General features: G+C 42.4%; 1 protein-coding gene across 15 annotated transcripts in view; it reads left to right on the top strand.

Moving 5' to 3' along the window:
• HDAC4 (histone deacetylase 4) overlaps positions 1–12,111 on the top strand; it is a 233,623-nt gene that overhangs the window by 156,636 nt on the left and 64,876 nt on the right. For 12 of the 15 annotated variants that reach the window (XM_084522961.1, XM_084522963.1, XM_084522964.1 and 9 more), the window contains 3 exons: positions 4,564–4,680; positions 4,767–4,965; positions 8,672–8,901. In XM_084522961.1, the coding sequence (XP_084379087.1) occupies positions 4,564–4,680; positions 4,767–4,965; positions 8,672–8,901 (546 nt within the window). The remainder of the gene's footprint in view (positions 1–4,563; positions 4,681–4,766; positions 4,966–8,671; positions 8,902–12,111) is intronic. The other 3 variants (XM_084522960.1, XM_084522959.1, XM_084522953.1) reach the window with 1 other exon arrangement.

Below are 12,111 nucleotides of genomic sequence, written 5' to 3'. Positions count from 1 at the left end.
CATTTGTTCTCTTATACCGTACACAGGCTGAACTTCTTGTTTGCAGTAGGTTAAGTAAAAGTGTGGCAAAACCAGAACTGGATTAGAGAAAACAGATTTAACCTTTTCCTCCCCACTCGGGATTTGGAAGTGTGGTGCCAGATACTGTGTGCTAGTTTTTAAACCTATAAGCTCTCACCATCACTTGAGACTTCTCCTGCGGGTGTCAAAGGCAGGATATCTGGCTGGACAAAGAGGAGGTTAATTCAACAGAGCAGCTCCTGTGTTCAGGGTTACTGAAGCCCCCCTTTTTCTAAGGGCAGATTTTGGGGCGTGGGCCATGTTAACTGGCTCCCACTAAGAGCCTTAGGTGTAGAAGACCAGGGTGGCTGTGTCATGTCACCGGTGCATTTCCTTTTATCCAGCTTACCGTTAGCTGTTCCCCCCATGAATATAGTGTCTGTCTTAACATCAGGACTGTAAAAACAAGCTTGGGCTTGTTTTCCCCAAATTGTCATTCAGGATTGAAAAGAACTTCTTACAGCAGAAATGTAGGCCCTTTTCACTTTCTAGGTTTGTACGGGTTTTCACTTTATTTTTATTTCTAATGTAGCGTAGCATGTAGGCATATTCCCTGCATTAATACTTCACCCTCTCCCCTGCCAACTTACCCAACACAGAACTCCATCCATCTATCGTAGACCTTAAAGGATTAAAGTCAATTATTGTAAGGATTGAAACAGTGTAAGTTAGAATCTTAGCCTGACACTGGGAACTGAAGCTGTTCTGAAGAGATGTGGTTTTTTTTGAGATGATTTTTTTGAGATGCACACTGTCTGTTAGTTGGAGGAGATCTGGGAAAAGATGTTACGGGTGGGGTTGTTTATCAGGATTGCAGAACTGAAGCCTGGCTGAGCTGGGGGCACGTCTTAGGTAGGTTCCTGTTAGCCCCAGGAGGACGAGCGCTTAGCAGCTGTCAATCTTACCTGTACTTTGTGCACGGCAAACTTCCAAGCACTAATGATGGGATTGTTTAGATTTGACAGTTCCTTGTGATATAAACATAATGGAATGTTCCTGCAAGTCAGTATCATCTCCTGAAGGTGTATATGAAGATGCAGCATTCTCCTTAACTATTTAATTTTTCAGATAAATAAGTTGAGCTAATTTTCTCTGACTAGACCCCCAGTACCTAATAAAATGGACACAAACTGTAAGAAAATGGTTTTGATCAACTGCTAGTAATTAATAAATAAATAATATTATATAGTAATTAATATAGTAATTAATATAGTAATTAATATAGTAATTAATATAGTAATTAATATAGTAATTAATATAGTAATTAATATAGTAATTAATAAATAAATAATAATAAAAAATGCAGCAATTTTGTAAATCAGGATTAGGTATGAGGGGTGCAGACAATTTGGAAGAAAATCCGTGTACTGCCAAAATGTATAACTGGGAGTTGAAACCAAAAATGTCAAAGACAACCACCTTTCCTTTACCTCTTTCAACTGTACTGCAGTGCCTAACTCACAGTAAGGCCACTGCATGCAAGAAAGGAAGCTCCTTGATCTAAGGTTTTAGAAAGAACAACACTTGATGCATCATTTCCAAAAAAAAAAAAAATACAAAAAGGAGGAATAAAATGTAATTTCCCTGAAAAGAATGTATAAAGCATTTTTACCTTTTCATGATTTTTTTGAAAATTAGGAAAATATACAAATGATTTAGTTTTAATTTTAGAGATGTGCAGGACTGCATAAAGTATGATGGATCATTTCCAAAATAGAAGAAAACGTACATCACCATGTGATGGCAAGCAGAATATTGATATCCCATTGCACAAATAGTTCTCCTCCCAGCATCTGAATGGCTTAGCTAAATGTTCTAGTCCTTTGCAATAGTTCTGGGGGAAATGGCAATGCATCTCGTGTTGTGTCATATTAGCTGATCCATTTGCCTAGAGAGGTTTATTTGGGAGAAGCTGGGCATGGCAGGATTTTGGTTTCTTTGAAATCTTCTTTAGTATAAGAAGTGTTACCTTGTAGCCCAGGTGTTTAAAATTTCTTTGATACCAGTTGACCAGGCTTTTATCATTTTCCCAATTTTGCATATTGTATATATTTAAATGTTTATGAAAAAATAACGTTGCCAACTTTAAGTATTTCATGGTTAGCTTTATTTTCTAATTTTAAATGAGAAATATGTCTCTGCTTGTTAGTTTGCTAGGTCGGCTCCAAACCATTTCAGATATGTTGGAGCACGGTACTTCATTATTCAAGTTTAAGTGCTTGCCTTCAGTGTGGAAAGACTAGAGCTCTCTGCCTCCTTTAAAATAGGCAACATCTATTTTTAAGTAGTGTTTTTCAATCTAAAGTTTTTTTTTTTTCTGTCTTGGAAAGGTACGTGATATTCATTGCCATTGTAGCTGATACAAGCCTATAAAAAGTACTCGATTACAGACAGAAATTGTACATGCTGAAATTGTTCTCTTCTGTGCAATTCTAAAAATGTTTGTGTATAACCCATAGATGGGATCTGTATATTTAAAGTGATGATAATGCTGCTAAATATCATGTGCTGATAATGTCAAGCTGCTGTACTTTTCTCCTCATTGTTTTTAAAACAAATCCCCAGGAGATAGTTTGAGGCACAACTACACTGTATTGATTGTTCAAAGGGAAAATTGATGTCGTTTTGTTTCATTTATGATATCAGTAGAATATTTCATTACTCTGCTGGCAATAACTATCTTACTCTCAATGTGGCATGCTAACATTTTGTATTACTTAAATTAAAGCAAAATTGCCAGTGGTGTTCAAAATTACTTGGAAAAAGAAGTGTGTGGGTATGCACAATCATATGCCCTTAGCAGGTAGCATTCAACAGCAAAATGCTCTTTTCCAATTTCCTCCTTTGTGGCAGCAAATTTTGAACTGAGATCTTAAAAACAGATTTACTCTTTAATATATTTCCAATAAGCTTGACTGACATTAATGAAGGCACAAGAAGACAAAGGGAAATAAAAAAAATCACTCTACAGATGAAATTTTGCATAGTGTCGTATGAAAACTAAGTGACTTTGCTGAATTATGGAATTTAGATGTGGTTGGACACTGGGAGAATGAGCAGCAGGTTCGTGGCACATCGAAGAGCACATTTGAAAGCACAGCCCCGTGTCTGACAAAGGTGACAAACACAGTCGTGGGAGGCTTTGCTTTTCTTGCACAGGCAGCACTAGCCCCAGGTAGCAGCGCTGGGGTGCCCTGTTAAAGCTGGCCTGCTTACATTTCTGTAAATCAAGGAGGCAGGGTTGCTTCTGAAGTTTGTCATGTATAGATTCTTTGTTTTTCAATAATTGTTCTCATATTAGTGTTTTTTCCCCCCAAGTGGTTGCTGTAGTGGTGTTACGCACCAAGTTTCACCCTACAGTCTTTGAGGGAGAAAATGAGGTTTTTGTTACCCAGAAGTGATCCACCCAGTTCTGCAGCCAAGGAAATAACCTGCAAAGTCTTACAGGACTATGAATTTAGGTCTGAAACATATAAAGCCATTACTCAGATCTCTGTTACACCAATACACATTGTGCCATAGTATAATACTGCGTTAATCATTGTCCCTTTTTTTTCCACATTAGCACCTGAGTTAAAGGTGTAAAATTCTGTAGGAAGTCTTTCTGAAATCTAAATGCTATTTTATTTAAGTTGGAAAATCACTTACCGGTGAGAATTCGGTGCGATCAGAACGCTTGTTTCTTAACAGAAAAATCAGGCAGTTTAAATTAATGTAATTTTTATAATGGGCTTTCTACCAAGTATTTCAAATCTATCTCATTTTAAACTTAGGTATTTTTACTTAAGTGTTCTTCCTTTAAATGGCCAGAAGGTAATTCAGTAAATCTCACATTTCATCCTGAAAATCAGGAAATAGCTACATAAGTGCAACCTTAAGGGTTTTTGATGAAATTTTGAAGTCTGATTTAAGGTAAAGCACACTAGTAAATAGCATAAATTGTCTGCGATTTGCTAAAGAAAACAACAGCCATCGTAATGCCTCTTCTCTTTTTTCTAAGGTAATCTGTTTTAGCTTTAAAAGGGCAAACACTTTAGCAGGACAAGTAAGCTGTTAAATCTTTGCAAAAGCTTTTTGCATGAAGACTGAGCGGAAGCAGAGCACTGGTGAGGACGCACAGGTGATCTTTAATCTCCAAGCGAGATCCAATAAAGAGTGAAAGGTCTCTCAGCAGGGCAGCAATGCTGGCGGCAGCTGCAAAGCAAGACCGTCCCTGTGTTGTTCAGCCTGGCCTTGTCACCGCTGCGTGAGGCGGTGAGAAATCAGAGGGCTCTGCGGTCACAGCAGCGGTGCTCAGGGCAGCTCTGCAGATGAATCTCATCTGCACGCACGTAGGCTGGATCCGAAGCACAGCTCACCTCCCTCCTTCCATATTTCCAGTGTCAGAAGTGAAGTTTCCCACTCTTTACATTTCTGATGTGTTGTTACAACCAGCATAAGGTGTCCCCCTTCCAATCTGCAGATGCTGTCTCACTGGGACAATGTTCTCCATTTTGTTTCCAGACCAGCCTGGCTCACAGACTTGTGAATCGCGAAGGCTCGGTAACACAGCTTCCACTCTACACATCTCCTTCTTTGCCCAACATCACGCTCGGACTGCCTGCAACTGGCCCTTCCAGTGTAAGTGATGGGGAATGCAGTCCATAAATTGTTGCTTGCACTGATTTATCCCTTAACCCACCGTGACATCACCTGTGCATTTGCAGGGAGGATCAGCACAGCAGGATGCTGAGAGACTTACTATCCCGACCTTACAGCAGCGGATCTCGTTATTTCCTGGCACCCACCTCACTCCCTACCTGAGCACTACAACGTTGGAAAGAGATGGGGGAACCGCACATAACCCTCTTCTGCAACACATGGTCTTACTGGAACAGCCAACTGCACAAACTCCCTTAGTCACAGGTGAGCACACGGTTGATAATGCACAAAGCCTGATATGCAGTCCCAGCAGGGGAAGGAGAGCAAGTGGCATCCACTGTCTTTATCTATCTCTTGCACAAAAGAGATACCACATTATCTATACATTCTGTAGGTTTAACATATGAACTTGCAGGAGGTGTTTGTTCATTGACACATTGGGTGGTTGCAACATTTGCAAAATCAGAGGTTGATCACATCATCCAGAAGTAGGAGGAAGCTGCCTTGTCATTTTGGTGAAGTGATAGTAGATAGTACTACCTGCAAATTTATGCTTTGCTTATGGAGGTAACAACTTAAAACTATACTGTTGGAGCTCTAACCACTGTAGATGAAAGTGGCAACAAAAATGTTGTGTCTTGTGATTACCCATCCTGTTTATCACTCGTGGTTGCTATTCCATGTATAACAGAGGCACACATTTGCAAAATCACAGATCAAAATACTGGCTTTTCATCATTATTATAAACGGCAAAAAAACATGGCAAAATCAGCTGCATTCAAACAGATTGTATTTGTTTGTATATGTTACATTTGCAGTATGTTAATTGCTTTGAATCACTCCCTGTGTCATGTTTTCAGAATTAAGTACCTGTGGGAAGGCGTAGTGCTATAAATAGGGCTGATTCAAAGCACTATTCCCCAGTAGGATGTGTTTCTGTTTCACATTGTGTAGTGCTGGGACAAAGGATGGTCTGTGTAAATTACAGATATGTTGATTTTTATTTCTTTCATTCCATTTCTAATAGATTTTTTTCAGGTGGTGAGGCCCTGGCCCAGGCTGCCCAGAGGAGCTGTGGGTGCCCCATCCCTGGCAGTGCCCAAGGCCAGGCTGGATGGGGCTGGGGGCAGCCTGGGCTGGTGGGAGGTGTTGCAAGGGTGCTGACTCCATGATCTTTAAGGTCCCTTCCAGCCCAAAGCATTCCATGATTCTGTGAAGTTCCTGAGAGATGCTGATTGCTGAAACTTTACAGCACTGCTGTCTGGTTTGGCTCATGTCTGATTTTACATTCAAATTCCAGGAATATATGTGGGGTTGTGTTAAGCTTATAAACAAGTACATATGGGGAATCTGAAGCATGGAAGTATGGTGTTTAACCTGCACTCTCAGAGCCTTGAGAGAGTGGTTTGTACAGATTCCACGAACCTTTATGAAGTTTCCTATTGCCTTCTTCTGTCATGGTGGTCGTGGAGTGATGAGGTTGCTCAGTCACGATGTGTCTCCTCACCAGTTGCCCTTTGCCCAAGGACTATTGATGAAGAGTCACTGGGGAAGATTTCCTCTCTTATCATATCACCAAAACCTTTTTCTCTGCTCATGCTGGCGTTTGCTTTAAAGCACACGTAGGGAGTGCTGTTCTGTCTCCTATTCCACCTCTCTGAAAGCTCCCATCCGCTCACAGCGTACTGTGTGCACTTCCAAGTGTATTCCTGCTAGTCCACCTGCTACGTGGTGTTTTCAGAGCAAGTACAACTTGTTACAAACCAACACTTAGGAGAAATATTCACTATAGAGCAAAGCAGCAACAAGAAACACACGTTCCAGGTGCAGCAACCGAACCAGAGCAAGCTAACACATGGTCTCAAAGGCCCTAAGTGGACTGTCTGCCAGACTACAGTCAGTACTTATAATTTCCATGGAAGCAAAGTGGAGGTTATTATTATTCTGTTGGTAGCCTACAGCTCTGGAGATAGTCTCCTGACTGCTACAAAATGATCCAGCGCAATGGCATGCTGTTTCAGTGCAGTTAGACATGGGAGTTTGGGGAAGCTAAGAGTCCCTACTGGACAGATGTTTGCTGATTTTGTGAGTTTGGGACTGTTTTTGCAGAGCTAGCTTCTGGATTTTAGCTGGAGCTCAATGAATGGTTCACCTTGAGTAGAAAGTGTTTATAAAATCTAAGCAGTGTGACCGTGTCCCACGCTAGAGCAAAATTCCTTACATCTCACATCCCTCTTGTGACTGATTCCTCTGGATAACATCTCTCACATTAACATATAAATACAGAGTAGGAACGTGTCTCCCTGGAAAGCCTTCACAGGGGGACTTTGGCCATTCACTTGGAGACAAGTAGTCTTCGAAGATATCCAGAGGCATGTAGGATCCCTCCCTCTGCTCTCTAATTTGAACTGTGCTGTAAGGAAAATGGACCACAGCTTTCCAAATTATTCATATATTCATACACATGCACACGTGTATTTGTGTATGTATGTATGCACACACACATATTTATAAAATAAGATACCCTTCTACATGATTCTTTTCAGGAAAGCAAAGGTTGGGAGAAACTCACTAAATTGCCCCAAGAAGAGAGGCTTTTAATCGAATTGAGTTCCTCCATGTAGGGCAGTTCTGTGAATTAGTGGGACAAGGAGGCAAGGTCCTGGCTGGGCCAGGAACTTCAGGTGTTTCTGAGCTGCTGCATTCAGCTGGCTGCAGACAGCTGTGCAGCTTTTCATTATTCAACTAAAGACCAGACAGTGGAAGGGAGAAGAAACAACTTGCCCAGCCCTAGAATTGGGTCTCATTTTTGAATGTTACTGACCACTTGAGCAAATCTTACTGTGTTTTGTACAGTGAGGTGAAGCAAAGAGTACTTTTACCCCAAAAGCGTGTGCAGCCTTATCCACATTAGGGAGACAGCAGTTCACACCAGCGATGACTTTCTGTCCCAAGGTGTAACTGGAAAGGCGAAGGCTTATCCTCAGCTCCTCCACCCTTGGGTTTGGCATTGTGTTGCATGTCTGCTCATCCGAGATATCTAGGAAGGTATGTCTTCAGAGAGCAGAGCAAGAACTGGCTTACCCATGAACAGCTAAAAAAAGAAGACAGTTCCTGCAGACATGCCCTTACCAGAGCTCAGATAGGTATTTCACAAGGTAGTCATCCAAGAGACCCAAACTGCCAAGGGCATATGAGTAATGCCTGCCATCCCAAAATAGCCTGTATGTTTTTGTTAAGTTGCTAGCATGACTATACAGGACAGTGGTGGAAATAAATCTTTCTGACACCTTGTCCTCTGACTTATCTTCTTTCTCAAGACATAACGAAGCCTCGTGGCTCTCATATTCCTGAAAGGCATTAATGTTTATCTAAGCCAAACATGGTTGGGGTCTATCACATGGAAGTTTTCATCCCTAGTCATTTCTGCAGAGTAGGTATAGCACAGCCAAGGGCAGCCATGCTTCCCTACATGATCTAGAGGAGAGAACCAGCTTCGTCATCAACCATCGTCCTTCAGCACGTCTGGTGAGCATCCTGTAAGATACAACAGCAGGGTGCTGCAGGGCAGCAGTGTGGGCTGGTGCTGTCCTAGAAATGAACCCACTCACTGTACCAAGGCAAGCCATTAGACTTGAGCTTCTCCTCAGAACTACCACCGTGATCTAATTCATGTCATCCACTGGGCGATGGAAGGGTCCATAAGGTATTGAAGACTTTAAGAAATGAAATATTCCATAAGATCTCTGAGTAAACAAGCAAACAAAGAAATAGAAAGTATTGTTCCATCCAATGGTCATTAATTGTTATCTGTTTTCTTTTAAGGATGCTTCAGCTGTAATGGCGAGGTGGCTGGTTTTAGCGTTATGTATCATTGTCACCATCAGTGTTACTCAACAGTCGTTTTCTCCCTTCCTTTCTTCTTCCTTTTTTTCTTCTCTGCTGTTTTTTCCTCCATATTATCTTCAGACTGGTATCTTTCAGGACTGCCCCTCCATGCACAGTCTCTGGTTAGTGGAGAACGGGTCTCCCCTTCAATACACAAACTCCGGCAGCATCGCCCGCTGGGGCGCACGCAGTCTGCTCCCCTTCCCCAGAACGCCCAGGCCCTCCAGCAGTTAGTGATCCAGCAGCAGCACCAGCAGTTCTTGGAGAAACACAAACAGCAGTTCCAGCAGCAGCAACTGCACATCAATAAGGTAGGCACGATGCTTTTAAAGTCCTCCTTCCTCATTAGGGCAGCACCATTTTTAGCCGATGCCATTTCATAGTTTCTTGTGCTGTAATGTATGTGGTCTCTGACTCCATAACTGATTGGCCTTCATCCTCGAGCCTCTTTTTCATGATTTTGAGAAATTTGTCAGCAAGGATGGGCTATGTGCATCACCACGGCAAGGATCAATGCCACTGTTGCAGGTATTGGAAAGGCAGAACAATTCAAACTTCTGGCTTTCCAGTAATGCTTAAAAAGTTGTCATTGCTTCCATTCATCCACATCTGGATCTGTTTTGGTTTTGTAGCAGAGAGTATAAAATGCTGTCAGGGAGTATGGGCAAAATACCTATTGTGTATATGTTCACTTTGAACGGGAGAAAAATCAGTAATATGAATTTGAGAGAGAAAAAATGAGGGATTCCAGCCATTACACTAGAAAATAACTGAAAGTGACGATATTCAGATATACTGAGGCATTTTTCATTGAAGTTACCTTTGGAAAGAGAAAAGCTGTTCCCATCTCCAGTCCAGATTCTTTGAACTGTGCCTCTGTGTAAAGCATTACAGGTTTCGATCCATTTCTTCTCCTAAAAGTGAGGACAGTATTGCTGTGCATCCTGCAGAGGTTGTTTTGAAGATTAATTAGATAACGATTCAAAAATTGCTTTGAAGAAGGAAAGCACTATGTTTATTAACTTGTTTTCTGTAAATCACTTGGAGAACTTAGGTGAACATTGGAGAACACTGTTGGTCAGCGCGCAGGTTTTGCAATTGCTGGGCAGCCAGAAAGATCTGCTTGGGCATCCCAATATTATTACTGATGTTGAAACAGAGCTGCTTGGAGGTGATTGCTTGAGCATGCATTAAACAAGATAAAACTCTCCTGATATTCTAGCCTGTCAGAAGGTAACACTCACCCTTTAAGGGCGAGAGATCAGATCACAAGCGGCATGGATGGAGCTGTTGCATTTGACCCCAGATGAGGTTTTGTCCCAGGATTTCAGAAGGCAAAGTCTGTTAATGGACTTGGAACGTAAAAAGGCTGTGAGGGAAAGGTGAAATAAATCATAATCAGTGCGATATTTTTCTGGCTCTTTGGTTTGTACTGTTTTATTTCCAGTTGTGGCTTTCTTTAAGAAACAAGTCCAGTAGTAGGCTTCAAGTTCTGGTGGACAAGTAAGATAGCAGGCATGCCTTTCAGATTGCTGCAGTTTGATTTATGGCAGAGGTTTCTCCAAATATTTTCACTTTTCCAGCCATATGAGAAAATATAACTGCTGAGAGCCGGATGAAAAATAATAATAATAAATAAAACAACTTTCCAGTGAGGAGAAAGAGACAGCTTTAAAGAAAGACACCCCCGCCCCCCCAAAACTTTGTTTACGGACCAGAGCGAAGGCAGGATGATTACACAAGTTGCTGACGTCAATCTTGTACTTCTGGACCGTGGCCACTGTGCACCGCGCGTGCCAGCCCTGGACCTGATTCAGCCCCGCACACCGGGGCGGCGGAGCTGCTGTTTCCATGGATGTTTCGCTTACCTCCCTCCAAACACACTTTGTGTAGCCAGCGTTGAAACCAGGATCACTAGGACCATCAGACTCGGGGCGCTAGGTAGGGTTTCTGTGTTAGGAAATAAATTTCAGCTCAGCGGTTTGTTTGTTTTAGTTTTTAAGGATTTCCATTGCCAGCACTTGCGAGCGTCCAAAGGCTTCACAGTGACGTCCTACCGAACTCATTCAGGCTTTCACTGAGACCTCCCAGGAGCTGCAGAGCGTGTGCAATTCGAGGAGGCTGAATTTCAGCTTTGTTAGCGCTGCGATGTATCACATCCACGGGAGAGGCGGGCGGGCTGAGCGCAATTAAACCGAATGCACGGGGGCAATTTCCATGTGTGTGATTTATATAAGCAATGAGTTAAAAGCGCTTCGGTGCTCGCTCTGTATGTGTGTGGCAAATTTATCCCGTGGGATAGCATCCAAGTGCTGACATGGAAGAAGACTTTTCCCAGACACACGGATATTTTAAGACCCTTGTGTGTAAGAGAGTGAGGGCACAACTAAAAATAATGTAATAGATTGCTGCCTTTTAATTATTAGCAGAAGCGACAGCACTGTCTGTTAAGGTTGTGTTGTATTGTTTCCTGTAAATAGTTAGGAGACTGTTTTCAATTCCTTGCGATTTTTCCTGACTTTAAGATTTTGGCTTTAAACTTTCCCTGTTAGGTGTCTACATCAGATTAAATTTTTGAGAAGATTGCAGCCAAAACAAGTCTTGTTGTTTCCAAGGAGGCAGCTAAGGAAAATATGTTGTTTTTCTCCCAGTTAATAATAAGAAGAATCATCTAGGGGATTTTGCTGTAAAGCCTTGGTTCCTGAGGCTTTGGAGCAGGAACTTGAAACTTGACAAATGGGGAAAAATGTGAGGAAAGAATGCGAGGACCTCTCTGTGGAAAATGAGGGTCACAGCCCTGGTAACCCAGTGCTCCTGTTGTCACCTGGTGGTGACATTTGCATTTGCTTTGAGGAGGGAAAAATAAAACACGCTCACGCCAAAGAAAAAGCATTTCCCCAAAAACAGAAACAAAAGAGACATGCATGAATAAAAAGAGCATTTTTGAAGTTCCAAAGCTGCGTGCATAAACTAGAAAATGGGAGTTTTAAAGTTTCCCATGCAAGTCTTTTGCATCCTTATTTGATTCAGTTTTTCATTAGCAAGTGGTATTCCTTGTACAAGGCCCAGAACTCGGCACACAGGAGAAGGGTGAGAACAAGGCTGCTTTTCGATGACGTGCTGCCTTCATTTGGTGCCGAAATTGGAGGGCACATAAGGAGCAACGAGTGGTTTGCTGGAAGGGGTAAAGAAGGGGCCCTAGGGCTACAGCAGCTGAACACTGCTGCAGAACTGGCTTTCCCCTCGCCGCAGAGGCATGCGCTGCTGCACGGTCCTTTTGCACACTTGCACCTGACCTCCACCCATCCCTCGTTTTCCGAATGCCCTTTGCAGGACACGTCGTGCTGAGACAGGGCTGCTAGCTGCAGAGGTGTGCTTGCACATGTAACACACATGGTGGACGATCAGCTGTTCGTTGTGCATGCTTTGACCATAATCTCTGCCTCGGCCGCCTGTTGGATGGCTTGGAGCAGCTCCACTGCCTTCCTGCCACCGAGTCCTCGCGAGTGCAGATGCAGTAA

Source organism: Aythya ferina (genome assembly GCF_964211825.1).
Source record: "Aythya ferina genome assembly, chromosome: 6".
Classification (NCBI taxonomy): Eukaryota; Metazoa; Chordata; class Aves; order Anseriformes; family Anatidae; genus Aythya; species Aythya ferina.
The sequence above is the reverse complement of the archived record's forward strand: the minus strand, read 5'-3'. Positions and strand labels throughout refer to the sequence as shown.